The sequence below is a fragment of the Actinia tenebrosa genome, unplaced genomic scaffold, assembly GCF_029948245.1.
Source record: "Actinia tenebrosa isolate PJP-AT-01 unplaced genomic scaffold, QUT_ActTen_1.0 PGA_scaffold15__27_contigs__length_11533743, whole genome shotgun sequence".
Classification (NCBI taxonomy): domain Eukaryota; kingdom Metazoa; phylum Cnidaria; class Anthozoa; order Actiniaria; family Actiniidae; genus Actinia; species Actinia tenebrosa.
This window is the reverse complement of record NW_028292575.1, coordinates 935,633-963,523: the sequence shown is the minus strand read 5'-3', so window position 1 is coordinate 963,523 and position 27,891 is coordinate 935,633. Positions and strand designations below refer to the sequence as shown.

The following is a 27,891-nucleotide window of genomic DNA, read 5'->3' as shown; positions in this document are numbered from 1 at the left end:
GGTTTTTGTCACATGTAAGAAAAATAAAAACCTACGCTGGAACACGGCTAAACTGGACTGATGCTTCATCATGCAAGTCTTTGCTATTATAAACTTCGTAATTCTTTTAGCGGTGAACAATGTTCAAACGATGTTCCCATGATGTCGATCCTATCTAGCGGAGTGACTCTTTTCAAAAGCTTTATAAAACGTTGAGAAGCTCATATTTTGCGATGTTAACTTTAGCTCATTTTTACCACACTTTGTGTAATGACGGATATTGATTTCAGACCTCTCAGTTTAGAGCTGCCAAACCAAGGGACGCTGTCTTCTTTTGTGTCGTCTTTTTGTCTTCATTATTTAGTCTTCAGGTGAGTCCAGTTTACAATACCCCCAGTACGGCGTGGTTGTTGAACTTCTTCAAACATCACTGTTTATTTAGAAGCTGAATTGAGTGAGATAAATCTCAATTTTATCAATAGTTTTTAATTTAACTTTCCTAAAAGTTAGCAATCTTGTTGTTGCTACGTTTAACTTTCCAGCTAGAAAATTGGGATTGCTATTTTCCCATGCTATGCAGACTTTACCCAAGTTGCAAACATTTGGGGTGAACGCAGGGAGACACTGCTCTCGCTTGTTGATGGTGTCTCACGACCAAATGATTTCCGTACTCGTTCCTTCATTCGTGCTCTTCGCTTTAAGTTGTCGTGAATGTTTTTTCCTGGCTTCTGCTGTTACAGCTAGCTATACCCAGCTTTTCTTTTTCTTTCTCCTGCCCCGTCTATATTTTAATTCTTTCTTAGTTTTTTTCGATCCATCTCTTCCTCTTTATTCCTATAAAAGAAGGACCGCTGCAAAACAGTACTCGATTTGGCCATGAGAGAACCAGTCAGATTCCATTCTATTGTAGTCGTTTTCTTTTTCTGGGCATCTATACAGGCCTAAGGCATAGGTATAAGAGCCATTCAGTGATGTGTTCATGATGGTTGTGGGAGTGGTATCTGTTGCTCATTCACTACCTTCAGCCTGTTTGTTGACGCCTTGGTGTCTTAAGAGGCGACAAAACCACGGCAGCGAAACTTTGACACGATCATGATTCATAAATTAAGTACCTTATAAAAGATTTCGCGTGTTGCGATCGATTAGTAGTGGAGCAAGCAGGCCGTTCACGAGTGAAACGAAAAGGTTCGTAGATTTTTAATCTTGATTACTTGTCTAAATCTATTCTCCCATCGTGTTTTTGCTCTTTTCTTTCTACTTTTGTTTGCTAGTCTTTTAGTCAAGCAAGGATTGAATGATTTTGACAGAAGTTTGCCGGACTCATGACCGATCTCGTCTGAAAAGACCCTATTAAACTGCGTACTGTTTCTATCACTGCATGGTGAGTGTTAAATACTGTTTATTGGCTGAAAATTGAACGTTAATTCATATTGAGCAAAAGATGTAAACAAGGTCTTTTGATATTTTTATGTCATTTAATTATGAAGTAGAGAGAATAAGAGAAAAATATCAAATGCCCTTGGCAGGATTCGAACCCACGTCTTCGGTATTCCAGTCCGATGTGTTAACCACTACGCTACAAGGACCAACCACGCTGGTAACGCAGCCAGAATATGAAACGTAGGGTATTCGTGAGGATCCCAGAGCGATATTTTTTCTCTATAGATAAGTTGAACACCGTAAATATGTACGCAAAGAATAAACATAGTATAGTAGTAATAAATTATGCGTTCGGTGTGTATAATTATGGTTCTCTAAAGAGATTTCACGATCTTCGTAAGCTCATCATATCAGTCACTGTGGCAAAAGTGGCGTCAGTAGCCTCTTCCAACTTTCCCTGGAGTGCGACCATCAGGGTACTTATTGTAATACAGTGTAACCAGGGGATTGTGAGTAGGAGGGGTATTGTATACGTAATCTCCCCCGCCCACAAGCTCCAACCCTCTCGGCCTTGATCTAGAACTATTATCTTTACTTCTTAAAAACAAAGATCTACCTGGAATCGCCGTGACAATATTCTAACCTCTTATTTCAAAAACAATTTAGCTTCTTTGTAGAACAGAAATGCTACTGTCAATCATGTTGACATAGAGGTAGTTGCCATAGCAACCAGGAGTAAACAAGTGGAGTACTGTTGCTTTATTAGTAAGCGACGTGTGGTGTTTAAAGCTAGCATCGATAACAACGATAAGCTCGTTTGTCTTACTAAAGTATATTCTCGAGTCAGAGGAAGTGCTTGTGTCAAAACATTTGTACAGCTCATTAGCCTCTAGACTGATGTACACTATGTAAGCCGGAGTTCAGTCAGTTTTTGGCGCGGAAAATCTATCTTTCTTGCAGCTCAAAAGCTACAAGTTCCTTCTAACATTCCTTAATAACGAGAAAATTGGCTAGCTTACATCCTTCTTTCTTAATTTACAAGCTCTTTTTTACTCCGAGAATAAAAACGAAGGTCAAGGCTGCATCCATCGATCTTTGTGTCGAAGTGTCAGGCTTTCTGCTATTGTTGGACAACGCGTAGATTTCATATACCTCACAGACTATACATTCAGAGCCATTGCAAATTATGGTAGTATGATAATTGTTGATATTATTGAATGAAAAGTACTATCCCTTAATCCTCGTCAACGATTGGAATGCGATTGTTCTTGAATTGGTTCGAAAATACTGTCAATCAAATTGTCAGGCGTCACTAAACGCTTGACTGCTTCACAGATCGATCACGTGTGACCACTCACCGACCGAAAATTTCTAACCCAAACTATCTCAAGTAACACCAAACGACAAAGGTTTTCTGAACTTTTTGATAACGTAGAGTTGATTTCACAGGTTTGGCTATTCAGTATTGGGATTGGATTATCAAGAGGTTGACATGGAGACCGTTTAGGATGTGAAAATGGTGCATTTAATGTACATGGTTGTGAGAATAACAAACTTGACTTGAGATAGAAATCTACTATACAAGAAACGTACAACACGAAACAAACATGGGGCTCGCCTTGCAACTCGTGGCCGTTGTACTAATCGCTTACATCGCACAGACAAATTCGATTAGAAAAGGTACGCAATATTTCTTTTTATGTTTACACAGAAGAGTAATATTTAGAGCAGAATGACTTCCGCTTTTCGCACTCAAACTTCCTAAAAAGCTGGCTAATATAGCCGCGGCTTTTTGTCAGTTTGTGCTACCAGATTGGATCGATTTTGGATTTTGATCGTCATTTAACAATAAAGTTTTGAAGCTAACTTATAATTCTTGACTAGTATTCAATTTAGAAGTTATTCGCCCTGAGAATAAATGTTGAAGTAGTTAGAATCAACTAGATAAAGTTATAAAGCAAAATACTGTACTATGGCTCCGCAAAGCGCGTACTGCTATCATTCTAGACCAGATTAGCAGAAAGAGTCGCTTGTTTTACATGCGTTTGCTCTACTTTATAATATCTAGTTTTGCCAATCAATTGTAAAGTAGTTTGAATACGAATTTTTCTATATAGAAGCAAATCTTTGATTTTCTGCTGTTAGCAAATGAGCATGATGTGTGTACAATTGTGATTAATATTCAAACACTTCGTCTTTTGGCTGTTGTTGTTATAATTGCAAACCACAGCTAATGACCAATAATGGGCTGCTTTTTAAGCTCATGGATTTGCTATTTGGCTTTTCATATGGATTTTTAGCTGTCTTCAGTCATCGAAGTATTTGAAATTTAAACCGGGTTAAAAATCACTCGAAGCTTTCCTTGCGTTAGGTCGCAAGCATATGTTAACTAAATTTCAATTTTCGTCGCGAGTTAACTAACTTCGAGTGGACTTCTTCTTTAACTTCGACCACTGGAATTCTTTTAATTCGCTCTGAAAGATATTTGGGTTCGGATACGATAAACTGAGAGAGAATTACGAAACTCTAGAAGATTAAACTTTGGCAGTTTCTAAGTTTTGAATTGAACCTTATTGCGTGAGATTTTTTGTTTTCTTGCCGAACATCCATCAAGCATAGCTTATGCATATGATTATAAATCAAAATTGTTTACAATTTAAGCGATATTTTGACTTTAGGTTCAAAATATCAGATGTATTTTATAGTTTGAAGTTGAAGGAGTCTGCTTATTTTTGGCTTGGCAGACGTCACCCGATCTTACAGTTTTCTCTGCGTGATATTAGATTTCTAGAACCGGAGTTTGCGCTCATGACGAAAACATCATCTCTCATGTCACACACGAGAAAATACGGTTTATGAAAATAAATAGACGATAAAAGTATGAGCCTTAAGTGCAGAAATAGCTCGTAGTTTACCTTAAAATGTATGACAACCTCTTAGAAAGTTCATACATTCTAAGGCTCTGATTTCACCGGAAGGGATCCCGAAGTGTTCCCGTAATCCAACAAAAAGGCACGAAGCAAATATGTGACCTTGTGTCTTTTCGCCCTCTTTTTTCAACAAAATATCATCTGTCCTATCTACAAACAACACAAAACCAGAGAATAGTAATGATTCATTATTCATTTTTGATAAAGAAGTTGAAATATGGCCTCTAGATTGTTATTATGACATCATTAGGAGTGACTCTTTAGTGCACGTGATTTAGGTCTAGCAATGCATGAACCATAGCAAAGCTTATAATAGGCGTTTGTGTTTATATATTCAATTTAGGGCTGTATATTGGTGTGTCGAAATACCGCAAGAATCCTATGTACTATACCAATTAAAAAAAGAGGATTTAACTAAATTAATCCTTAAACTAGAGTTTGGTTATAAATATAGGTTTCTTTTAATGAAATCATAGTAAATAAGTAACTATGATGAAATGTTGAATTGTATCAACTGCATCTTTTGTCCACTTTTACAAAAATTAATATAGATAGATTCCTTTGAAGCCTTACTTTCCTCTTATTTCTTCTTTAATTATTGGTTATTTTACGTACATACGAAGTACATGTTTTTTATTACGTCTATCTGTCTTTTTGGCACAACGTTTCTGATCTTTTATCCTGCCCTCATGCATCTAGATCTTTGCTTTTCTGCTATCTCTTATTTTCAACATTTTAAGAATTCAAAGAACAATTTGCTATGTTAGATATAAACCAGAAATTAAATAAAGATAATAATATAAGAATGTAATAGCGAGAATGTGTGAAAAGATCGATTTGAACAGATTGATAATCCAGTATGCTATAAATACTTCAGCTAATAGTTATATCCAAATTTCAATTAACTTGCCAAATTGTTAGGATTGAAATATAAAACATAAATTTATTAATAAATTAACAGTTTAGAGGTACATATTAGATTATTCTTTGTAAGGAAATAAGGTACCTAATGTAAAATCATATTAAGCCAACACCATTTGGGTGCAACATTTTGATAAAAAGTCCAAGAGAATAAATGCAAATGATTCATCACTCAAGAAATATTGTCTTTGAAAACCCCTTATAAAAACAAAGTTTCATTTAATTAAAAACTACATATGGCATTAGTTAATAAGAGATGTAAAACACTTAAGACACTGCAGACACCTGCAGAGATCATGCGAAGCTTTTATAAAGCGGAGAAAAAAAAATTTCATGAGGTGCTTTTGATATCCAGGCTATCAATGAGCATCTCTAACTCTCGCGGGCTGGCACCTGAATTCAATTCAGCTTTTACTTACATTTATAGTCAATTTTACTCATTCGAAACGGATGTTTAAGAAATTGTTTAATATAGTACGATGTTGCTTTTCATTATTTGGTTTGTAAGTACTCTGTAAAACAAAATGGAAATGTGTTAGGGAATTTTATCGAACAAATATCGCCACCAGTAAAGAAAAGTTTTTCGGACGCTCTTTTTGTCACCCTTTTGAATACCACTAGAAGCCACAGGCAAACGAGAGAGATGGCTTTTGATAACCCATCCTCTTTAGTTACCGATCGTTCTTATCAGACTAAATATTTTGGCAATTATTCGCGCTGCACCGTTGGCACGTGGACAAATGAAGATGCTTTTCAAAAGTTCGACCTTTCTTTGTTCGAGAAGAAATTTATAGTAAAAATAAAAGATTATTTATATTTTGTAAGACTGTTTCGCTATAGTTTCAAGAATGTTTTATTTCATGTTAAGTAAAGATGATATTTTTTTAGTTCTGCTCAACATAGCAAAGAGGGATGCGCATTGCAAGAAAAACCATTAAAACACTTTTCTCATTCAATTTTGCCAATCCTTAAATTAATCATCTAAAGATTCTAATTTTTTTATATGATTATTTATCGTACCTATCATACTTTTAATCTTTTCACTGATAAACCACGTTTGCATAGATGAAAAAGTTAGTTCATAGAGCCCTTAGCTCATAAATTCCGAGTCAACATTTACCCAATAGTAATAGCGGGTTGTTATTCGCTCATGAAGTGGTTTTCTGCGGTCACGTATCGTTTTACTCTCTTGTCAATCGTCGTTCAACTTGACTTCGAGCTACATATTTCATATTTTTTCATAGACCAAATTTTTATCTCAGAATTCTGAGCATCCTAAAGAGCTATGATTGGAATTAAGCTTTGATGTACCTCTAAAACGGAGAACACAAGTCGCGGAAACTAAAATAATAATCCTTAGAACTTTGGCGCTGTTTTGCCTTTTCCGACAGACAATAAGCTTGCTTTAAAAACCTTTTTTTAACACTAAGTCCAATATTTCCAGGCATTAAACAATCGCAGATTGTGTTTCAACATTTGGATTCGTTTTTTTTTTTTTAATATCGTTTTAGCCGAAGTCCATTAAAGAACAATTAGAATCTAGACCGCATTGTTAGACAATCTGATAATGATTCCAATCTGTTAATCTTTTCTGAGTGCCGTAGTATTTTAGACGACTAAAAGTCCTAAGTATATGAACATTTGAGAAGTTTTTATCTGCCTTTACTTCCAAATTCCATTAATTTTCTGCTTTCCTCCTTCAAATAATCCTTGGAGAACGGTAATTGCTTCGTTCGGCGCCGATTTTATGGAGATGTGTTGTAATTGGGATTGTGGTTTCCGACCTATGCGACCCCACATGAACCACTTTTTTCCCGGAAGGATCTTTTATACCAGTTTAAGATCAAAGACCCTGGTATATATATCTATCTATATATATATATATATATATATATATATATATATATATATATATATATATGCATTCCTATTATGATAACAGGGTTATAAAAGAACCTGGAAATGCGATAAAACTTGGTTAACCGAAATTTAATCTCTTTTTTTTTTTTTTTCGCTGTTTGCCGCGTTCGTATGAACCCCAGAAAAGTTAATTATAGCTCGCTCAAGCAAGAAAAAAAAAAGTAAATAAATAAGAACTACTGTTTCCTCGATATCATTGAAGTACAACAGATAAAATAAAGTCTGTATTACGCTCTTAAAATAGCTTATTAGATAACACTGCAACGAAATGATTTTTTCCGACCCAAATATACCAACATCAAAAAACCAAAAACAGATTGAAGCAAAATTTCTCTGGCATTTCGAGTTATTTTTTACCGGCATTTCTCCATAAAATATTAGAGTATAAACCATGCTGCGTTAGATCGGGGAGTATAAAGGAGAATAATAATAAAAGTATTTGTTTCTTTTTAGCACCAACTGTGAGCCTTACGCCGAAAAATGTCAGGGGAGTGGAGAAGGGAATGGTGTACATGTTATGTAACACCACAGGGATTCCAAGACCGAATATCACGTTATTCAAGGATGAGGTCAAAGTTACGAACTCTAGGATATATAAGTTCAAGATCCTGCATGGATGGTTTATAAGGATTGGGCCTTTGAAGCAGAGACACCAGGGAACGTATAGGTGTGAGGCTGCCAATGGTGTGGGACCTGTTGTGTCGGATTCGTCGGCGATACTACACGTATATCAAGGTATAAATACTCATTCCACCTACCCATCCAACCACCTACACGTCCTACCTTCCTAACTATCTACATACTTTCACACAAACTGAACTCCCAACCTACCGATATACTTACAGACCTACCTGCCTGCCTGCCTGCCTACCTACCTACATATGAAACTATCTACCAAAATCCTTCCATTCCTCCCATTAGCTGTCTCTACCCATCAAACGTTTCCTAAGACTGAAGTTTCCTAACACAAACTTTGCTATTAATAATATTTTGTATTATCGTCCACCAACAGCGGGAACAACACCTAGTGGATTCCCTCAAATAGGAAGGCCCCCAAGGAGCCAGTTCAAGAGGAGTGGTAATAAAGTTATTTTCCAGTGCACAGTGACCGGAACGCCGAAGCCATCCATCATGTGGCTACAGAACAAAGTCCCGCTAGATCTGTCCAACCAGAGGTATTCAGTCAGCGCAAGTGGAGACTTGACCATTGTAAACCTGGAAAAGACAGATAAAGGGTCTTACGCATGCGTAGCTGAGAACAGCGAAGGAATGGTCATCTCGAGAGAGGCTAGACTCTTTGTACGAGGTGAGGATTAGGTAGGGAGGTGCTATGTGTTCAGGGTCTGGAAGTGTGTGTGTGTGAGGGGGGCGGGGGGCGGGGTCCGGAACTCGAACCCAATTACGCGCTATTTTTCTCCGAAATTCCGCATCCCTCGAAAAATCAAAAATCAGGGGGAAACAGAAAAACAAAATAAATAAATAAATAAAAATCAGAAAGCTAAAATTCCACATCCCGGACATTAAATTTGGCAATTCCCGAGCCACGACCGATACCAATATCCCGAATTATGTGAAAATATCTAGTTTCCCGGATCCCGCGCTGGCTATACTTAATCCGTTTCCAGGCTCCCCCGAATACCCTTCCAGACCCTATATGTGTTAGGGAAGCTGGAACGATGGGTGTCATTCCAGATTACGTAGCTTAGATCCCAAATTTTTCATCTTGGTTTTTAAATTTCGAATCTTGCATTCCGGATTTCGTATCATTGATTCCAGTTTTTGCATGTTTCATTCTGGATTTCGTACCGTGGATTCTAGATTTCGTATTTTGAATTATAAATTTCGAATCTCGGTTTCTTGATTTCGCATCCTTGATTTCGGATTTCGCGTCTTGCATTCCGGATTTCGCATCTTGAATTACAAATTTTGCACCCTTGATTCCAAATTCCACATCTTGAATTCCAAGTTCCGCATTCCGGATTTCTAGTTCTAGATTCAAATGATCTATCATTTATTTTCAGAGGTCCGAAGAGCCCCACAATTCGTTGTTCGTCCTCTGGACCAAACAGTCAATCCTGACAGCGATGTCTACCTCAACTGTTCAGCCACTGGCCTTCCTAAACCTGCCATAGTCTGGGAAGTAGATGGTAGGAGAATATCTGGAGGAGCCGATGGATACTTGGTTATAAGCCGAATACAGAGATCTGGGAATTATACCTGTATTGCTGATAACTTTATGGGAAGAGTCAGCGCTTATGCATTTGTCAAAGTCAAACGTAAGTATTCAGTGCAATGGTTAGCAGTAGTAGTATAGTAGCAGTAGTAGTATAGTAGCAGTAGTAGTACAGTAGCAGTAGTAGTATAGTAGCAGTAGTAGTATAGTAGCAGTAGTAGTATAGTAGCAGTAGTAGTACAGTAGCAGTAGTAGTATAGTAGCAGTAGTAGTATAGTAGCAGTAGTAGTATAGTACCAGTAGTAGTATAGTAGCAGTAGTATGAGACAAATTAAGATTGGCCCTGCAAACAGCAGCAGTAGCAAGGGGGCAGTAGTGCGAACAAACAGCAGTAGCAGCAGAAGTAGTAGCAGCAGCAGCAGTGTTAATGGTAGTAGCAGGAGAAGGAATACTAGAAGTAGTATTGTAAGGGGGCAGTGGTACAAGCAAACAGCAATAGCAGCAGTGTTAATAGTAGTAGCAGGAGTAGGAGTAGCTGGAGTAGTATTAGAAGGGGCAGTGGTACAAGCAAACAGCAGTAGCAGCATAAGTAGTAGCAGCAGCAGCAGTGTTAATAGGAGTAGCAGGAGTAGGAGTACCAGAAGTAGTAATTGAAGGGCAGTACTACGAGCAAACAGCAGCAACAGTATCAGCAGCAGCAGCAGTGTTAATAGAGGTAGCAGGAGCAGAAGTGCCAAAAGTAGTATTTTAAGGGCAGTATTACGAGCAAACAGCAGCAGCAGTACCATTAGTACTATAAAACACACCTAGTAGCTGCATAGTACAAATAATAAAGAGTAGAATTTCTGATAAAGAATGTACATTTCCCCCGCAGTTCTCCCGTTCGCACCAACACGGCCGTCAGCCACAAATGTAGCACCAAACAGCATCACCATCACGTGGCAAACCATTGGCTCCCACGTAGTGACGTCATTTGTGATCGAACACAAACTTAAGAGTGAAGATCAGTGGAAGTCCTCTTCTATTCGTGGTACAATGACCATGAAGATATCCAGCCTGCAGCCTTACTCCAAGTACCAGTTCAGAGTGTTTGCCGTGAACAGTCTCGGTAGAAGTGGGGCAAGTCCTGTGGCTGAGTTTACGACATCAAAGTCAAGTAAGTCGTTGGTTGAGAGCAGCTCGTTGGAGGGAGGGGCGGTGGAGCTTTATATGACAGTAGCGTTTGTGAGGGGGTAGAGAAGAAGACGAGTAAGTGTGTGAGACCATTTGCTAGAACTTTTTGTTTATATATTTGTATTTTTATCCAGAGCCCAGCAGTCCACCTATCAACATTACAGCCCGAGGCATCTCAGATACGTCTTTCCGTGCTGATTGGCTCCCCCCGCTGTCCCCAAACGGACCAATCAGAGGCTATCGTGTATATTACTCCCTTGACCAGAAGGAGGCATTCAGTCAGTGGCGCTTCTTGGCATCTGCCACCACTCAAGCAACGATATCTGGATTAACCAAGCAAACGACGTACTTCTTTAAGATAGCAGCATATAATAGCCTTGGGATGGGACCAACGTCTCAAGTCATGGCGGTCAAGACTCATAAAGGAGGTACTGATTTTGATAATGATGATAATAATAATAATAATAATAATAATAATAATAATAATAATAATAATAATAGTCTAAAAATTGTAAGAAAGTTGTAAGAAAATTTTAAAAAAACATAGATAATTGAAAGGGATAAGTACCTAGAATTAACTTTTCGTATCCTTTCTTGTTTCAGTGCCAGGCCAACCACACAGCGTACGACTGAGAGTAGTTTCATCAACCTCCGTCAAAATATCTTGGCAAAAGCCTCAAGATCCAGGTGACGGAATCTTTGGATATGAAGTTTATTACAACAAGAGTTCAAAAGACATGGACACCAATGTTGGTGCGGCTAATGGACTGAGCAAGAACATTATGGGTCTCACGCCCTACACCATGTACAAATTTGGAGTAGCTGCGAAATCAGACAAAGGAATTGGACCGATGTCTTTTGCCGTCACCGCACGAACAAAGGAAGATGGTAAGGGTTTAAATATGATTGAAAGCTATTATTTATATAAGCAACTCTAATCCCACAGGATGGCGGGTTTAGGGACTAAACTCAGGACCACAGTGGTGAAAGACAGCGCATTAGCAGCGCATACCATTCGTGCTTCCCAAAGACGGCATGTTCAATTAAATAAAAAAGAATCATTCACGCCGTCATCTTGAGGCTGCGTCAGGCAATTTAAATCTTCTATACGATTCATGCTATCACGCAATTGCTGTTATTGGGCTATGCCCCTATTACAGTAAATGTCTTATATTTTTTCTTGCATTGTCTTGTTTTATTAGTCCCGAGTGGTGCTCCACGTAATATCATTGGAAAGAGCAAAGATTCGACCACCTTAGAAATCAAGTGGGACCCACCATTGCCAATTAATCGTAACGGGATCATCACTGATTACACCATCAAGTATAAGGATAAAGGAGGAGGAAGACCCAAGTACATGACGGTGGATGGTATCAAGACTAGTGTGGTTCTGCATAACCTGAAAAAGTTTACGAAATACTTCGTGTGGGTGTCGGCCAGCACCAAGGAAGGGGAAGGACCGATGAGCAATAAACATGTCTTCTCTACTGCTGAGGATGGTGAGCAAGAACATCAATTGCAACTGCACCTACATCGTCATCACCCTCATCATCATAACTATCATTATCCATTATTAACCATCATTATCATCAACAGTAGCATGAACATTATCTCCATCATCATCATCAGCAACAAAATCAACAACATCAACATCTAACTAAGCAGCAGCAGCGTCATTAACATCATTATTATCATTCCCATCATCCACAATGTCATCAACAGTAGCTTTTGCATTATATCCATAATCATTATCTCCATCATCGTCATCATGAACAACATCAACAGCTAACTAAGCAGCAGCAGCATCATTAACAACATCATCATCATCATAACCACAATGTCATCAACAGTAGCTTTAGCATTATCTCCATCATCATCATCATCATCATCATTAACAACATCGTCATGAATATCATCATCATCACCAACATCATCATCATGATTATCATCAACATCATCATCAACACAACAACATCACCTTTTTCAAATATTAATGTTTACCTCGTGTTCCTCAGTACCAAGTGGTGCTCCAACCCAGCTCAAGGCTGCTGTGTTAAACTCGTCTTGTATTGAAGTCTCGTGGTCACCACCCACCTCAGCGCAACAGGATGGCAAAATAAAGGGTTACATGGTGTTTTATACCAAGGTTGATGACTTGGGGAACCAACTCAAGCCTGCAGCTCCCGTTGACATGAAAGATTCTGAATCAGAAACCAACCTGGTACGTCTATTTTTAGTATGATGATGATGATGATGAAGGTTTTGAGGAGGAGGATGATAGTGGTTTTAGGTGGTGATGGTGATGGTGATGAGGTTGATGATGGTAATGATGGTGATGCTGAAGATGTCGGTGATAATAATGATGGTATTGACGTTGATGATGATAATGTTATTTGTGGCAATGGTGGCTGATGGTCCTGCTGAAGATGTTGATGATGATGGTATAAACGTGGATGATGACGTTGATCGTGGCCATGGTAATTATCATGATGCTGAAGACGTTGATGATGATGATGATGATGGTATTGAAGTTGATGATGTGATGATGTGATGATGATGAATACAATATTAACAGTGCTTCATTTTTCATTGTACAAAACAGAAAGTATACCTCACAAACCTCGCACCAGAGACAACGTACCAGATAGAAGTAGCTGGGTACACGATTAAAGGCGATGGTGCCAGAAGTGCCACCAAGCTTGCCAAGACGTTGCCCCGTCTACCCGATGCTCCTTTCGTTTACACGCAGAAATCCCCCGGTAACCCCTCTGTGATTATACTGGGATGGAGGACATCCGCTAGTGACGTACTAGGGTATAAAGTACGTTACGGCAAGGCTGTTATTCGTCTGAGAGGAAGAGATCAAAACAAGATGACAATGGAGGAAAAATCCTTGTCTAAGACAACGACAACCCAGACCTTCCAGAATTTAGGTAAGTGCGGGGGAGTGGTATCATCATCGTCACCATCGTCATCATTATCATCACCATCGTCATCATCACCATCGTCACCATCATCGCCATCATCATCGATCGTCATCATCACCATCATCACTATCATAATCACCATCATCATCATTATCATCATCGACGTCATCATCACCATCGTCATCATCATCGCCATCATCATCGATCGTCATCATCACCATCATCACCATCATCACCATCGTCTTCATCATCACCATCGTTATCATTATCACCATCGCCATGATCATCACATCGTCATTATCATCACCATCGCCATCATCATCATCACATCGTTATCATTATCACCATCTTCATGATCTTCCTCATCGACAGCAGCATCACCATCATCATCGCCATCATCAGCAAGAAATAAAACGGAAGTTTTAATGTTTTTGAGTTGTATTCATATTCAAGTGTCTTCTCTGATGCAACTGTTTAACTAAGAAGTGATACTCTAGAGAACGACACGTGGTCTGATATGAGAAGACATTGTATCCATATTCAAGTGTCTTCTCTGATGCAACTGTTTAACTAAGAAGTGATACTCTAGAGAACGACACGTGGTCTGATATGAGAAGACATTGTATCCATATTCAAGTGTCTTCTCTGATGCAACTGTTTAACTAAGAAGTGATACTCTAGAGAACGACACGTGGTCTGATATGAGAAGACATTGTATCCATATTCAAGTGTCTTCTCTGATGCAACTGCTTAACTAAGAAGTGATACTCTAGAGAACGACACGTGGTCTGATATGAGAAGACATTGTATCCATATTCAAGTGTCTTCTCTGATGCAACTGTTTAACTAAGAAGTGATACTCTAGAGAACGACACGTGGTCTGATATGAGAAGACATTGTATCCATATTCAAGTGTCTTCTCTGATGCAAATGTTTAACTAAGAAGCGATACTCTAGAGAACGACACATGGTCTGATATGAGAAGACATTGTATCCATATTCAAGTGTCTTCTCTGATGCAACTGTTTAACTAAGAAGTGATACTCTAGAGAATGACACGTGGTCTGATATGAGAAGACATCGTATCCATATTCAAGTGTCTTCTCTGATGCAAATGTTTAACTAAGAAGTGATACTCTAGAGAATGACACGTGGTCTGATATGAGAAGACATCGTATCCATATTCAAGTGTTTTCTCTGATGCAACTGTTTAACTAAGAAGTGATACTCTAGAGAACGACACGTAGTCTGAAATGAGAAGACATTACGCCCGAGCTTGAAAGGTCTTTCGCTGATAATCAATAATCAATCCTTGAACATGTTCCTCTTCTTTTTTCTCCCAAGGTCGTGGTTTATGGTATCTGTTTAACGTGTCCCTGAGAACAAAGGCAGGATGGTCACCAGAAACAGCACAATGGGTCGAAATTCCCCCAGGACCCCCCACGGGTCCACCATTGAACATCAGAACCAGGACGCCATCGTCCACCAACATCAAAGTCACGTGGTCTGCCCCAGATCCCTGGAAGAGCGGGGGTAGCATCAGCGGTTATGTCGTGAAATTCCATACCCTTGGGAATTCTAATAACATCTCTAGTAAAACTGTTCATGGGGAAAATCATACGAAAGTTACGCTGAAGAGACTGATGAAATACACGGTGTATGTGATTCAGGTTAAGGCCGTGAATTCTTACGGAGAAGGGCCGCTTAGTGCTGCTGTACGTGAGAGAACACAGGAAGACAGTAAGTAGGGATTGAAGTCTAGAAATATTGAATGAATTGATGGGTTGCAAGCATTCTCAAAAGAGTCAATCGTAAATTGCATCAGAAGCAATCTGAAATTCACTACTAAATGTAAAGCATGGGTGGCGTAGTGATTTACCGCTCGTCCCTCACCGCTGTGGTCCGAGTTCGAGCCCTGGCTCAGACTAGATCATATGTGAGTTGAGTTTGTTTGTTGTGTTGTTCTCTCCCTTGCCACGAAGGTTTTCTCTGGGATCTCCGGTTCCTCCCTCCGTAAAAAGCAACATGTGAGTTGAGTGTTGTATGTTGTAAATATAGAATGTAGTGGTAGTACGTGTGGAGGGAACCTCAAGGAAGAGCCCCGCATGGGGAGTGGTAGTTGTAAAATATAAGTTTATAAGTTTAAGTTTAAAGCTCCTCTGATTATATCCATATATAAAGGGCGCAATATAAATCATAGATCATCATCACCAAATCATTATCGGTCCTATTGTTTTTTTCTTTATTTTAGTCTCTCTTTTTTTTTCCTTTTTGTCTTTCGTTGTTATACTTTCTATCGTTTTCTTTGTTCTTTCTTTTTTTATGTGAATATTTTGAAAGTTTTTCATAATGTTAAACGTTTTTATTCGTGTCAACAGCTCCAGGACGCCCACGGAACTTGGTCCTGAAAGCCCAAAACTCGTCCGTCATCACACTACAATGGCGAGAACCACTCAATTCCAACGGTATCATTCGAAAATATCAAATACGCTACTCTGAAGAACCCCCAAGCAAAGACTTAAAAGAGTGGAAGTCACAGGAGACTAGTGGAACAAGCGCAAACTTACGATCACTCTCACGAGACAAGAAGTACTGGGTTTCAGTAGCGGCATTTACGTCAAAGGGAATAGGAGAGTACTCGAAGAAGGCTAGTGTGAAGACACTCAAGTTTGATTGTAAGTTTTTATACTATGCTTATGCTATTGTTATACAAGTGCAAGAATTTGTGTTAATGTATTTATTATTGTGTCAAAGAAAGGGTGATTGTTTGATTACCCTGCTTAACTGAAATAGAATCTTACGACTTTATTATTATTATTATTATTATCATTATTACTATTATTATTATTATTATCATCATCATCATTATTATTATTATATGTTTATTTCGACTTCAGACATTTTTGCTACATGGATACAGAATATTGCGGGCATGAATAGTCTAAGCAATTATTATTATTATTATTATTATTATTATTATTATTATTATTTATAAAGGTAGTAAAATATATAATAATTCCTTAAATATCGTTTTTTTTTTAATTATTATTATTCTTCTTTTCCCTTCTCTATCTTCATCCACTTTTTTAAAAATCCCTTTACTTCCTTTTCCTACCTTTTTCATCGAGTATTTTGAATCTAATCCTCCAAATCTTGGTTACTCGTTTTTAGTGCCAGGACCATGTCAGGAATTCAAACTTCGCCAGCTTGATAGTGATTCGATAGTGATCCAGTGGCTGCCTCCAGCAATCGACGCAGGGACTATCACGTATAAGGTAAGGCTGAGGTACTAAGGGTGAGGTAACGCTGGTGCACTCGATTCTCACCTCTTGGGTCTCGGCCGGTTCAATTCACCTTTTGGGCGCTAGCCGTCACGGTCACCAAAAAGTTCGGACATTGTTCTCGAATTTCCGTACAAATGTACTGACTCTAAATGAAATATTTAATTGGTTAATGTTTAGTTAGTTCTCTAAATACAAGTAAATGATCATTTTTCTAGCTTGATTGAAGCTTTTCTTACTGCTGTTAAGATAGCTATCTAAAGAAATCTACCTAAATTTTCTCTTTAAAGTCAGTGAATTTGTATGGAAATCCTAGAACAATGTCCGAACTTTTTGGTGACCGTAACACAAACTATTTATAACCTGTGACAGCTAGCACCGAAAAGGTGAATTCCTGGACTCGGCATCACGTATGTGAACAGAGGTTGTTTGATCTCTCGTGAATCGAGATTTTTGCTTCCGCTACTCTGTTTTTCCTCCTTCTGCAAAATCCATATGAAAACGCCCGTTTATTGGATCTGTTAGGTAGCCGTGAGCTGACTTTGATCATCCCAGAGATCAAATAAAGCAAGGAGCTCGGCTTTTTTGTTTGTGACTGCATGTGATTTTATTTTTCTTCACTAACATCGTGTGATTTCTGTTTCAAAGATATCCTATTCTGGTTCCAAATTATACAAAGAGCGCGATTCCACCGTCCCCGTGACGGACGCAAAAGACCTCAGCATCCCTGCCGTCAGCAACAAGAAGCAGTCTTACAAGATAGAGAACCTCATTCCTCACATGGAATACAAGTTACGCATATCAGCTATCAATGCGATGGGTGAAGGTCGTAAAGTAGAGCTCGACTGCAAGACTAAGAGAGACAAACCATCGCGTTTAAAGGAGCCTGAAGTGATTGAGAATGAGGTCAATGAGGGTTACATCCCTGTGAGGCTGAGTAAAGCATCAGAAAGAAATGGTCCAATCAGGTACGATCACGTGATCTATTATTCACGTGATGCGAGATATAGGGCAAAATAGCGTGATCAGTCAAATTATGATCACGTGATTGGTTAGCTATTTGATATTGCATGATCACGTGATCAGCAAGGAATTTTATATTAGGGATATTGCATGATCATGTAATCAAAGACGTGTTTGATTTTGGTGTTATACCATAATTACGTGATCAGCCAGGTATTTTACATCAGGGATATTGCATGATCATGTGATCAGCAAGGTGTTTTATATTAGGGATATCGCGCAATTAACTAGTCCTACAACATCAAATAACTAAGGCCTAGGGCAAACGTCGAACTTCCCATCAAAGAATGCCGCCTCATTATCACCTGATATCCATTGTTTTCAATGAGTTCGGTGCATGGAAAGTTCGACGTTTGCTCTAGGCCTAAATATCATTCATCTTCCTCGAAATGTATAAAGATTTATTTATTTCTACTTTATATTTTCCCCCTCCTCAGTTATTACCTAATAGTAGTCGTACCCCTCGGAGAGGACACAATTCTCCCTAAAGACGACCCTGACAGTTACTTCAAGCGCGTCAAGAGAAGCAGAAGATCTGACAAACCAAAGCCCGCGCCGTACATTGCAGCCAAGTTCATGGCCAATCAGCTTCCAGATCGTTTTCACGTGGGAGAGGAGAGTAACAGTAACCAGTTTGGTTACATCAATAAACGTCTAACGAAGGGGATGTACTACACAATCTTTAGTCGTGCTTATGTTGAAAAGGAAAACAAGGTTAGTTCAACGACAACCCTACGGTATTTAAGGTCCATTATAACGTAGCTATATAACGTGCGCACTCATTAGTTGCTCAATGTGGGACATTATACAACCATAAATCGACGAATCGCACGCTAATTTGATCATGAAGCGCAAGGCTGCTTGGCCTCGTGGAAACAGTTGCGCTTTTTTGGCATTTAGTGTTTTTTTCTAACCAATTCAAACTCGTTACAGCTGTGCTCTGGGGTCATATAGCGGCTGCCAGAGGTGCCTTCACATGCTTCCAGTTCAACTTCGTTGAGCTGCGCCATTGCTGTACTTGCGGTGGTGATGAGCGATAAACAGATTTTTTCTTTCTTTCTCTAACATTCTTACTGCGGGTATAGATATTCTACGAGTTCGATAGTCACAAACTGTACGCTGAAATTTGTTCTTTCGCTGCCGTCAATCAAAAATAATCAGTTAGTACCATTTATGTATTTGACTGCCGGCAGTGTAAAACCAATTCGTAACAAGCCGTTGAAATGTCTGAGTTCGCAGAATTTCAAAAACCGCAGTAACGACCGCACGCTAACGTTGACTATATTTTGCCTGTTTTCCAGGAATTGGTTTACAAGTCCAGTCCTTTCACCAAACCCGTTTCCGCAGGTAGGTAACAGTGACTCAAGTAAAAACCGGTTTTTGCTCGTAGAACATCAGTTTCTATACTTGTTTAAGCATATTTAAGCCCAAACAGGAGCGCAAACAACATACGCAGTCACCGAGCAGCTATAGAATTTTGTAGGGTAGCATATTCACGAGGGTGAAAGATGCTCCTTACCAACCTGAGGCGCTGTACCGTGCCGTTACCATAACAGTTCACTCCTCAAGACTTTTGACGAGCAGTATTCTTGCGCGCAGGGCAGATTTGTTTGTACCGTGACCGTGGCCGCAAATATTCTTCGTTTTCTGCGGTGATTTTCATCGAATATTTTCCATATTATTTTAGTGTCACCGTCCTTCCAAAGTCAAACAACAGCAAAGAAAGGAACGACCATCAGCCTGATAATCATCCTCGTCGTCGTGTTGGTCGTTATTATTGCAGCTGTTGCTCTGGTAGTAGCTTGTCTTGTTAAAAGGTAAGTTTCTTTGCATAGACTTTATTGTTATTACTAGGAGATATTTGTATTAATGGACGCAAGGGCGTGGCTTGCTATTTTTGACGGAGACGTGGTTTAGAATTTAAAGTTCATTGCAGAAATTTTTTGTTTCTGTTTTGCGCTTTTCTTGAAAAAAGAAAAGAACAAGAAGAAAGAAAGAAAGGAGTTATAGATGGATGAGATACGATAAGATCCTTTGTGTTTTATTCAGGCGTAGAAGACGTAAAGATAAGAAATACAAAGATGAAGAGAAGTCAGAACCAAGTGACCCTGTTGAACTAAGAAGATTGAACTTTCAAACACCAGGTTGACATAAACAATCCTTATTGTTATTCAGCATACATCTTACCCTAAGAAATCTTTGTAGAATCCTGCACTAAACTTAAAATTTATTTACATCCTACAGCACCTCGGAATGCAGTTCAATAGACCTCATCGGCTCTGACGTAATGTTATCCCATTTCAGACCACGTGTCATTCCCTTGAGTATCATTTCTTTGTTTAAGGTTTGCGCTCGGTTGCACATGAAAAGACACATGAATATGGATACAGCTCAAACAAAGAATATTATTCTCAAGGGAATGACACGTGGTCTGAAATGGGACAATATTACGCTCGAGCCGAGGAGGTCTATTTGGGGGACGTAACAATAGGTTTCCAATTCTCAGGAGATTGAAATTCTTTTGTTTTGTCTTTCAAGTTCAGATCTTTTGACTTCACATGCAAGGGGCCAATTCTCTGTTTACTTTTAAATATTATTGACGCTCGGAATGCATCTCTCTTATTGCGCATGCTCGACGAAATATCTGGGCAGTTCTTGGAGCATGCGCACTAGAAATGACAGGGCACTGGGGTCGAGAGTGACAGCAACCAAAATGTCCCGCGCGAACAGAGTGCGCATTATTTTTAACTATGTTCCATTGTGATGTTTGTTTTAAACAGCCATGATAGACCATCCACCAATCCCAGTTGGTGAACTTGCTAGACATATTTCCTACTTGAAGGCAGAGAACAACAGCAAATTTTCGCACGAATATGAGGTAATGACGTCACTAGAAAACTATTTGAATGCTGCAAATGTTCTGTGAATTCTAACGCTGGTATGTGTTTTGTTGGTTTAGTCTATCGAACCTGGACAAACTTTTACATCAGAAGCATCGACAGCTGAGTTCAATAGAACTAAAAACCGCTACCCTAACATCTTGGCATGTAAGTCATTATATTATATTTTCTAACCTTCTTCGTCTTTTCTTCCTTTCTCTCTTCCTTCCTTCTTCTTTTTTCCCTGTTGTCTTCAAACGTCCTTTTTTTTCCAAACGTCCTTTTTTCACGAGCACTTAATAGCCAGTGGCTAACAAACCCGTGGCCCTCATTCCGTGATTGAATTGGAATTTAGGAGTTGATTTTTGCGGAGGGAGGAAAACCGGAGAACCCGGAAAACCCTCGAAGCATAGGAGAGAACCAACAAACAACTCTACTCATATACAACAAACTCGAACTCGGGTCGCATTGATGAGAGGCGAGCACTCACGCCGCTACGCCACCCGTGCTTCCCTTCCCTTTCTTCCTTCCATCCTCTCTCTTTCTTCTTATTTCATTCCATTCATGATCTATCGTTTCTATTTCAGATGAACATACGCGTGTTCATCTGTCGAGCCCTGACAGCTTTCAAGACTCGGATTACATCAATGCAAACTATTGTGACGTAAGTACACCAGCAAGTCTTTGCGACCCTATACAAAACCCTCTTAACTTTAAACCTGATTTTTATCTATTGGTTTCAAAGGGTTATCGCAAGGAAAATGCTTACATCGCTACACAAGGTAACGCAACACATTCATTTTACAGACTAATTCAGTTAACATTTTTTTAAATCAAAGAAAACGAGTGAGTAAACTAGTTATAGCTGCGTCAATGTATGGACAATAATTGATTAGCTGAAGTTTCAGGCGTTATTTTTTGCACGACCTTAACTTGCCTGATACATTAGTTTTTTTGTTTTTTTGTTGTTTTTTGTTTTTGTTTTGTTTTGTTTTGTTTTGTTTTTGTTTTTTTGTTTTTTGTTTTTTTTTGTTGTTGTTGTTTTTTTTGTTGTTGTTGTTGTTGCAATTTTCTAATAGATATTTTCTGCAAGGGATAGCTTTTAATATATATTGTATATAACTAATGGATATATTGGTTTTCTGTTGCAGGGCCCCTACCAAACACGGCCACGGACTTCTGGAGGATGATTTGGCAGCAGAGAACCTTCACCATAGTCATGTTAACACGAGAAGAGGAGAGAGGAAGGGTAAGTGGAATTTGCAAGTTAAAAGAGGTTTATATTTTTACCTCAAAATGTTGGCAGTCTGTACTGAATGTAATCGTAATAGATATAAGATAACACGTATTTATTTGTCCATGGTAGCTCCTTCAGTTACTGGATTTAACTGTTATCAATGGGAGCCCTTATACAAATATAATTTAAATGATACTAATATACAATACCAATACTAAAATTTTAAAATGAATCAAAATATTGTTTCAGGTCAAATGTGAGCAATATTGGCCGAATGAAGGCACAAGCACTTATGATGAAATTGAAGTATCCCTTGTAGACTGGGTTGAGCTGGCCAACTATACCATCACTACTTTACAGATATCCATGGTATGTCCTTATATAACAATAACATGCCTCCGTATGGGTGGGGCCTGTGTTTCACGTCCTACCAGGTCCGAATCGTAGTGGAATTCGTATAGGTTAAATTCATGAATCTTTCTCTCAATCCATTACAGGAAGGCGTGTCTCAACCTCGTGAAGTCAAACACTTCCAGTTTACCGGTTGGCCAGACCATGGTGTACCACCCCACCCTACACCTTTCCTGGCCTTCTTGCGAAGAGTGAAGTTTTATAATCCACCAGATGCTGGTCCAATCGTTGTTCACTGCAGGTACAGTATGTTTAGGAAATCGCACGATCTCCAGTACAATTCGGAATTTATAGGTACGAGGGATATTGTGAAAGATTTTGGAGTTTGAGAAGTTTCAAACATCACGAGTATCTATAAATTTCAAATTGTACGAGAAGATTGTGCAATTTTTTTGTTTATAACACGCGCAACAAAATTGAGCAACTTAATGGGACTCTACAGAGTACAATTTGGGATTTAATTGTACTCCTCTTGTCCAATCAGAGTCGAGTAATTTTGTTGAGTGTATTATAAATATATATACAATATATTATGGATACGATGTATTTGGCAGGTTAGTCCAGGGAGGTCTACTCTTGGTAGAAGGACGAAGATTTATAACGCATCCACTAAATTCGCTAATTTCTTGTTGGACTTTGTAAGCTTGCTTGAACAGGCTTCAAAAAATCCCTGCGCTTGAGAATGGAGCATTTCTTATCTTGTGTCTGTATCATCTATGTATTTCACGAGCGTGGTTTCAAACGCCTAAAATTCAAACGCTTGTTTAATGTATCCTCTTCCTAAACCAGCACACTGATCAATCGCTTCGCGCCTATATTTTTTTCTCATTTTATTTGTGTGTGTGTGTTTGATTCTAGTGCTGGTGTTGGTCGCACCGCCATCTTCATCGTCATCGACTCCATGTTGGAAAGAATAAAACACGAAAACACCGTCGATATCTATGGTCACGTGACAGTACTGAGGACACAGCGTAACTACATGGTTCAAACCATGGTAAATACCACTCTTAATAAGCTCATTTGATCATGCGCGGCAAAGTTGCAATGACGTCAGAGATGCTGTTGTCCCCAGATTTTTGCAATTATTTTTTTTACTTTCAAGGAATAGGCTGTCATAGCAACAGTGTGCGTATTCATATAATAACCCTCTTCCTTTCGTTCTCGCCTCAGTGTTACTCACGTATGTATCGTCTGTTGCCATAGGAACAATACGTGTTTATCCATGATGCATTGCTGGAGGCAGTGTCCGCTGGTAACACGGAGGTACATGCCAGGAATCTGTTACAACACATTAAAAAGTTAACAGAGCTTGGTAAAGGAGAGGTGACTGGATTAGAGGAAGAATTCAAGGTATGGAGAAAGAAAAATAAGAATATTGATTTTGGATGGACTTCCTGCTTCCTGTGTTTGGTCTATGCCAAAGGAAGCCCAAGGAGCTACCTGCGGAGGGGTCTAATAAAATATAACGCTTCCGGCTTGTTCTTAGGAAAAAATTTCTTTATTTCTTCTTCAAAGAAGTAACATTATTAGTTTAAGGATCATCCATATTTTTAAAAGTCGTATTTATGTGGATGTTTTATGTTACAGAAACTTATCGATCCGACTCAAGCTCGTCGGCACAAGCACGGAGCAGCCACCTTGGCCATAAACAGACCTAAAAACCGAATGGCAAACATTTTACCATGTACGTTGAATCCTCATTACTCCTCACCAAGTTATTCGTAGAAATCCAATGAAGCACTACACTGTAAAGGCGCTGAAATACGAGACACGAAAACGTCCAACTTGTCGCGCAACATTGTTGCGGTGCAAGTTCGAAAACAATGTTGCTCGTTTTACACCCTATCTATCTAATTTGTCACGCAACAAAATCTAATGTTGCAAGTTGGGACTATCACGGTGATATTTTTGCACGCTGATTGGCTACAAGCTACATAATTCAAGATGGCGGCCGCTTCTGCTCATAAAATGTTGCGTGACAAGTTGGACGAGTGATGAAAAACGAGCAACAAATCGCAAATTTGTTCTACGTTCTACGTTTCGCAGCAAGTTTTCCCAAGATTTAGACCTCATTCAGGATGTTGCGACTGTTGCCTCGTTTGTAATATGCTTGGTTTTGAAATGATCATCGCACGGCGCCGTATTTGTGGTTACGAGAATAAAAATCTTTGTTTAACCACGCATAACCTCATCCTGAAGCGCTTGAATGCGAGGCCACGAGGCTATTTTTCCAGTCAACATTGCTGCTGCATGAGAAAGATCCATAATATGATGTCTTTTCTTTTTTAGATGAATCTACTCGTGTACATATTTCACCAGTTCGGGGAGTGGAAGGTTCAGATTACATTAATGCTAGCTTTATAGACGTAAGTATTAAGACTCTTAATATTTTCTTATTTCTTATTTCACTGCTCTCTACAGGAGTATCGATTATAGAGACTAGCACCCATATGACTTTTCGAATGTGGATGCAAAACAATTTTTATAAAGCCCTTGTCGACACGTGTGGTGCGGTGCGGTGCGGTGCGGTGCGGTGCGGTGCGGTGCGGTGCGGTGTGTACTTGACTTGTACATACCCTTCCCCTGTTAGTCGCCTTTGTCATATTGATTCTATTGGATGGTTGATTTTTACAGGGCTATCGTCAAAGAGGAGCCTTTATCGCTACACAAGGTCCCTTGAAGGACACCGTGGACGACTTCTGGCGCATGCTGATGGAACAGAATTCTAATATTGTGGTCATGATGACCAAACTACACGAGGGGGAATGGGTAAGATCCTTACTATGACTACATAGACAGACAGACATAAAGAGTGAAGGGAGGGAGGGAAGGAGGGAGGGAGAAAAGGAGGGAAGGAGGGAGAAAGGGAGGGATGGAAGGATGAATGTATGAATGAGAGACAAGGACAAGTGTACAGACAGACAATCGACTAGGGAGGCAATGTTTAATCAAATTTCAAGAATTGCTTTATAATTGTTGTATGATCGTCATGTCTGTCCATAGGACAAATGTTACAAATACTGGCCTACAGAGCGATCAGCAAGACACCAATACTACATCGTGGATCCTGTCAGTGAACAGGAGTTTGGGCAGTTTGTCATGAGAGACTTTAAGGTTAAAGATGCAAGAGTAAGTAACCCACCCCAACCCCCACCCCCACAGTATACCATCTTACTACCATCCATAAGTATTATTTGTCAATTTGATAAGTTCGATTCATAAAGCGCAGTTAATAAAACTTCGGCTCTGTGCCGTGACCGAATCGTGTCCAAGGATTGGTTGAGTGATCTTATTTTGTTCATCCCCTCGAGGGAAGTACCTTAACGTACTATATCGTTTAAGATTGGAGGAACTGATTTAGATTCTTGCCGTGTGCGATTCCCAGTTATACATCATCAGCTCTAATTAATCATAGAATCTAATAACGATCTAGATTCACTTCCCCCCTCCTCTTCCTTTCTTCCCCCCCCCCCCCCCCCCACCCTCTCTCTCTCCTCCTCCTCCTCCTCTGCCTCCCGCCCTGATTAGAGTCTAGAGACAACTGCCGCTTTGGTAATAGGTTGAAAGAGGTCTTTGTTAACAGATGTTTTTCCCCCGACAGAATGACACCGTTCGCAACATCAAACAATTTCATTTCACTGGTTGGCCTGAGACGGGTGTACCCAAGTCAGGCGAAGGAATTATCGATCTGATTGGTCAAGTACAAAGAGTATATGAACAGCAAGAAGAAGATGGACCAGTTACTGTACATTGCAGGTACGTACTCGATGGAGGGGAGGGGAGGGGGGGTTGACCAGCAGACGAGAGAACAGGGTAGAGCAGGGCAGGGCAGGGCAGAGGAGAGCAGGCCAGGCCAGGGCAGGGCAGGACAGGGCAGGGCAGGGCAGGGCGAAACGAAACGACAGTAATCCATGGATTTGTAACCTTAACGTTAATTACTCATTTAAACCATTTTATTTTCATATAGTGATGGCGTCGGACGAACAGGAGTGTTCTGTTCATTATTCATCGTACTCGAACGAATGCGATCAGAAGGTGTGGTCGATCTATTCCAAACGGTCAAACTTCTCCGAACACAACGGCCTGCTATGGTCCAATCACAGGCAAGTGAATATAGTATTCCTTTTAATATAATTATCCCTAAATATGATAAAATATGACGCATCTGAATTTCAAGATCGTGCTCCTTCAACCGCTTTTCATGAAGAAAAAAATCCTCTATTTTACTGTATTTCTTTAACGTGACTTACTTGCCTCGTTTTCGTGGTCCTGACCTCGTCTTCCACGAATATAAATAGTGTATATAATGTAACAATAGATCTTCTTTAACCATGAGTAATTTTTTATTTGTGTAAATATACCTTTTTTTATACTCAATCTCCTTGAATAACTTTTATAGACTTTCAATACACGTAACTCGGATTTTATTGTTTTCGATTCGTGATCTGATTGGTTGACAAACTCGAGTGTTCACGGCCAGAGTAGAACGACAGTAACATTTTCTTTTGCGACAATAATTTTCGTCAAATAATGGCAATACTTATTTTATCAACAGGAGCAATATCTTTTCTGCTACAAGACGGCACTCGAATACCTTGGGTCGTTCGACCACTACGCGACGTGACGAGAAAGATAAGAAAGAAGGGAATGAATGGTATTGGAATGAATACTGAGCTACACGTAGTGGAGACCTTAAATTCGACGTACATCAAGTCTAGAATAACCGTAGTGTCAACAAGAACGTAGAATATAGTGTTTATAAAGCAAGGAATTCCACTTAGAGAAAAGATAATCTTCAATGGACTTCAAAAATTGGACAATATTTTTATAGAGAATTAGATATCTATTTTGGATGTCTGTTTTTATTCATGGAAAGATATTATCAATGAATATCTTTGAATATTAATGAATTGATGTTGTTAATGATATTACTTGTCAATGAATGGATATCATTAATGAAATCATTTTTATTGATGGATAAATATTAATGGGTATCAATTATAGAAAGATAATAGTGAATATGAATATCATGATGGTATCGTTAAGAGGTAAAATGGATCATGGATATTCATTAATGATTATTTGTCTATAGATATCATTAATAATTTTGATATCATTTTATGATCCTTTTTATAATAGCTAGATGCTAGTAGTGGCTATATTTTTATGCTATTGTTTTTATTTATGACTGTATATCATTAATCCATATTAGTAATCATTAGATGATATCAGTTTCACTAATAGATAGGTGATAGGATATCATTTCTGATAAATAAATGGATCAAGTGCAGTAAGATGATGCTAAGAAACTCTTCAGTGACAAATGTTTCCGAGTATTGGAAGAACGCACTTTTCCTTACGTCACGCACTCATGCAATGACGTCATAGATCTCATTGCGTCATATCTGATGATACCATTGGTTAAAGGAAATTTTATATTGTATTGCATATTTTTAATGGATTTTTATTAATGCTTATTAATCTTCTGACTAATATCATTATCCAGATGTTAATTCATTAATGTAAAGATAAAGATGACGAGGTTTGTAAACAAGAATTTTTACTGTAAAGTAATGAAACGCCGGATGTAACTGCGGCGTCTAAGGAGTTTTCTACATAAATATTTTTACATCAAAATAAATCGTTAAATTGTTGAA

General features: G+C 38.9%; 1 protein-coding gene and 1 non-coding gene across 2 annotated transcripts; one reads left to right on the top strand and one right to left on the bottom strand.

The window, feature by feature from the left end:
* Positions 1-1,245: 1,245 nt before the first annotated feature.
* On the top strand, positions 1,246-27,891 carry LOC116290284 (receptor-type tyrosine-protein phosphatase delta). The gene is made up of 35 exons (XM_089030217.1): positions 1,246-1,360; positions 2,809-3,039; positions 7,584-7,865; positions 8,143-8,436; positions 9,152-9,406; positions 10,178-10,459; positions 10,611-10,904; positions 11,080-11,364; positions 11,679-11,975; positions 12,492-12,697; positions 13,079-13,409; positions 14,748-15,143; positions 15,782-16,078; positions 16,575-16,678; positions 17,333-17,652; positions 18,145-18,421; positions 19,009-19,054; positions 19,395-19,524; positions 19,757-19,851; positions 20,488-20,585; positions 20,667-20,754; positions 21,174-21,250; positions 21,332-21,368; positions 21,738-21,835; positions 22,073-22,192; positions 22,321-22,475; positions 23,093-23,228; positions 23,438-23,584; positions 23,822-23,918; positions 24,524-24,600; positions 24,869-25,003; positions 25,238-25,363; positions 25,836-25,990; positions 26,202-26,337; positions 26,790-27,891. The coding sequence occupies exons 2-35, from the start codon at positions 2,967-2,969 to the stop codon at positions 26,856-26,858; spliced, it is 6,015 nt and encodes a 2,004-aa protein (XP_088886343.1). The 5' UTR covers positions 1,246-1,360; positions 2,809-2,966; the 3' UTR covers positions 26,859-27,891.
* Positions 1,494-1,565, bottom strand: Trnas-gga (transfer RNA serine (anticodon GGA)). Its single transcript has one exon. It is a non-coding gene; the product is annotated as a tRNA-Ser (tRNA).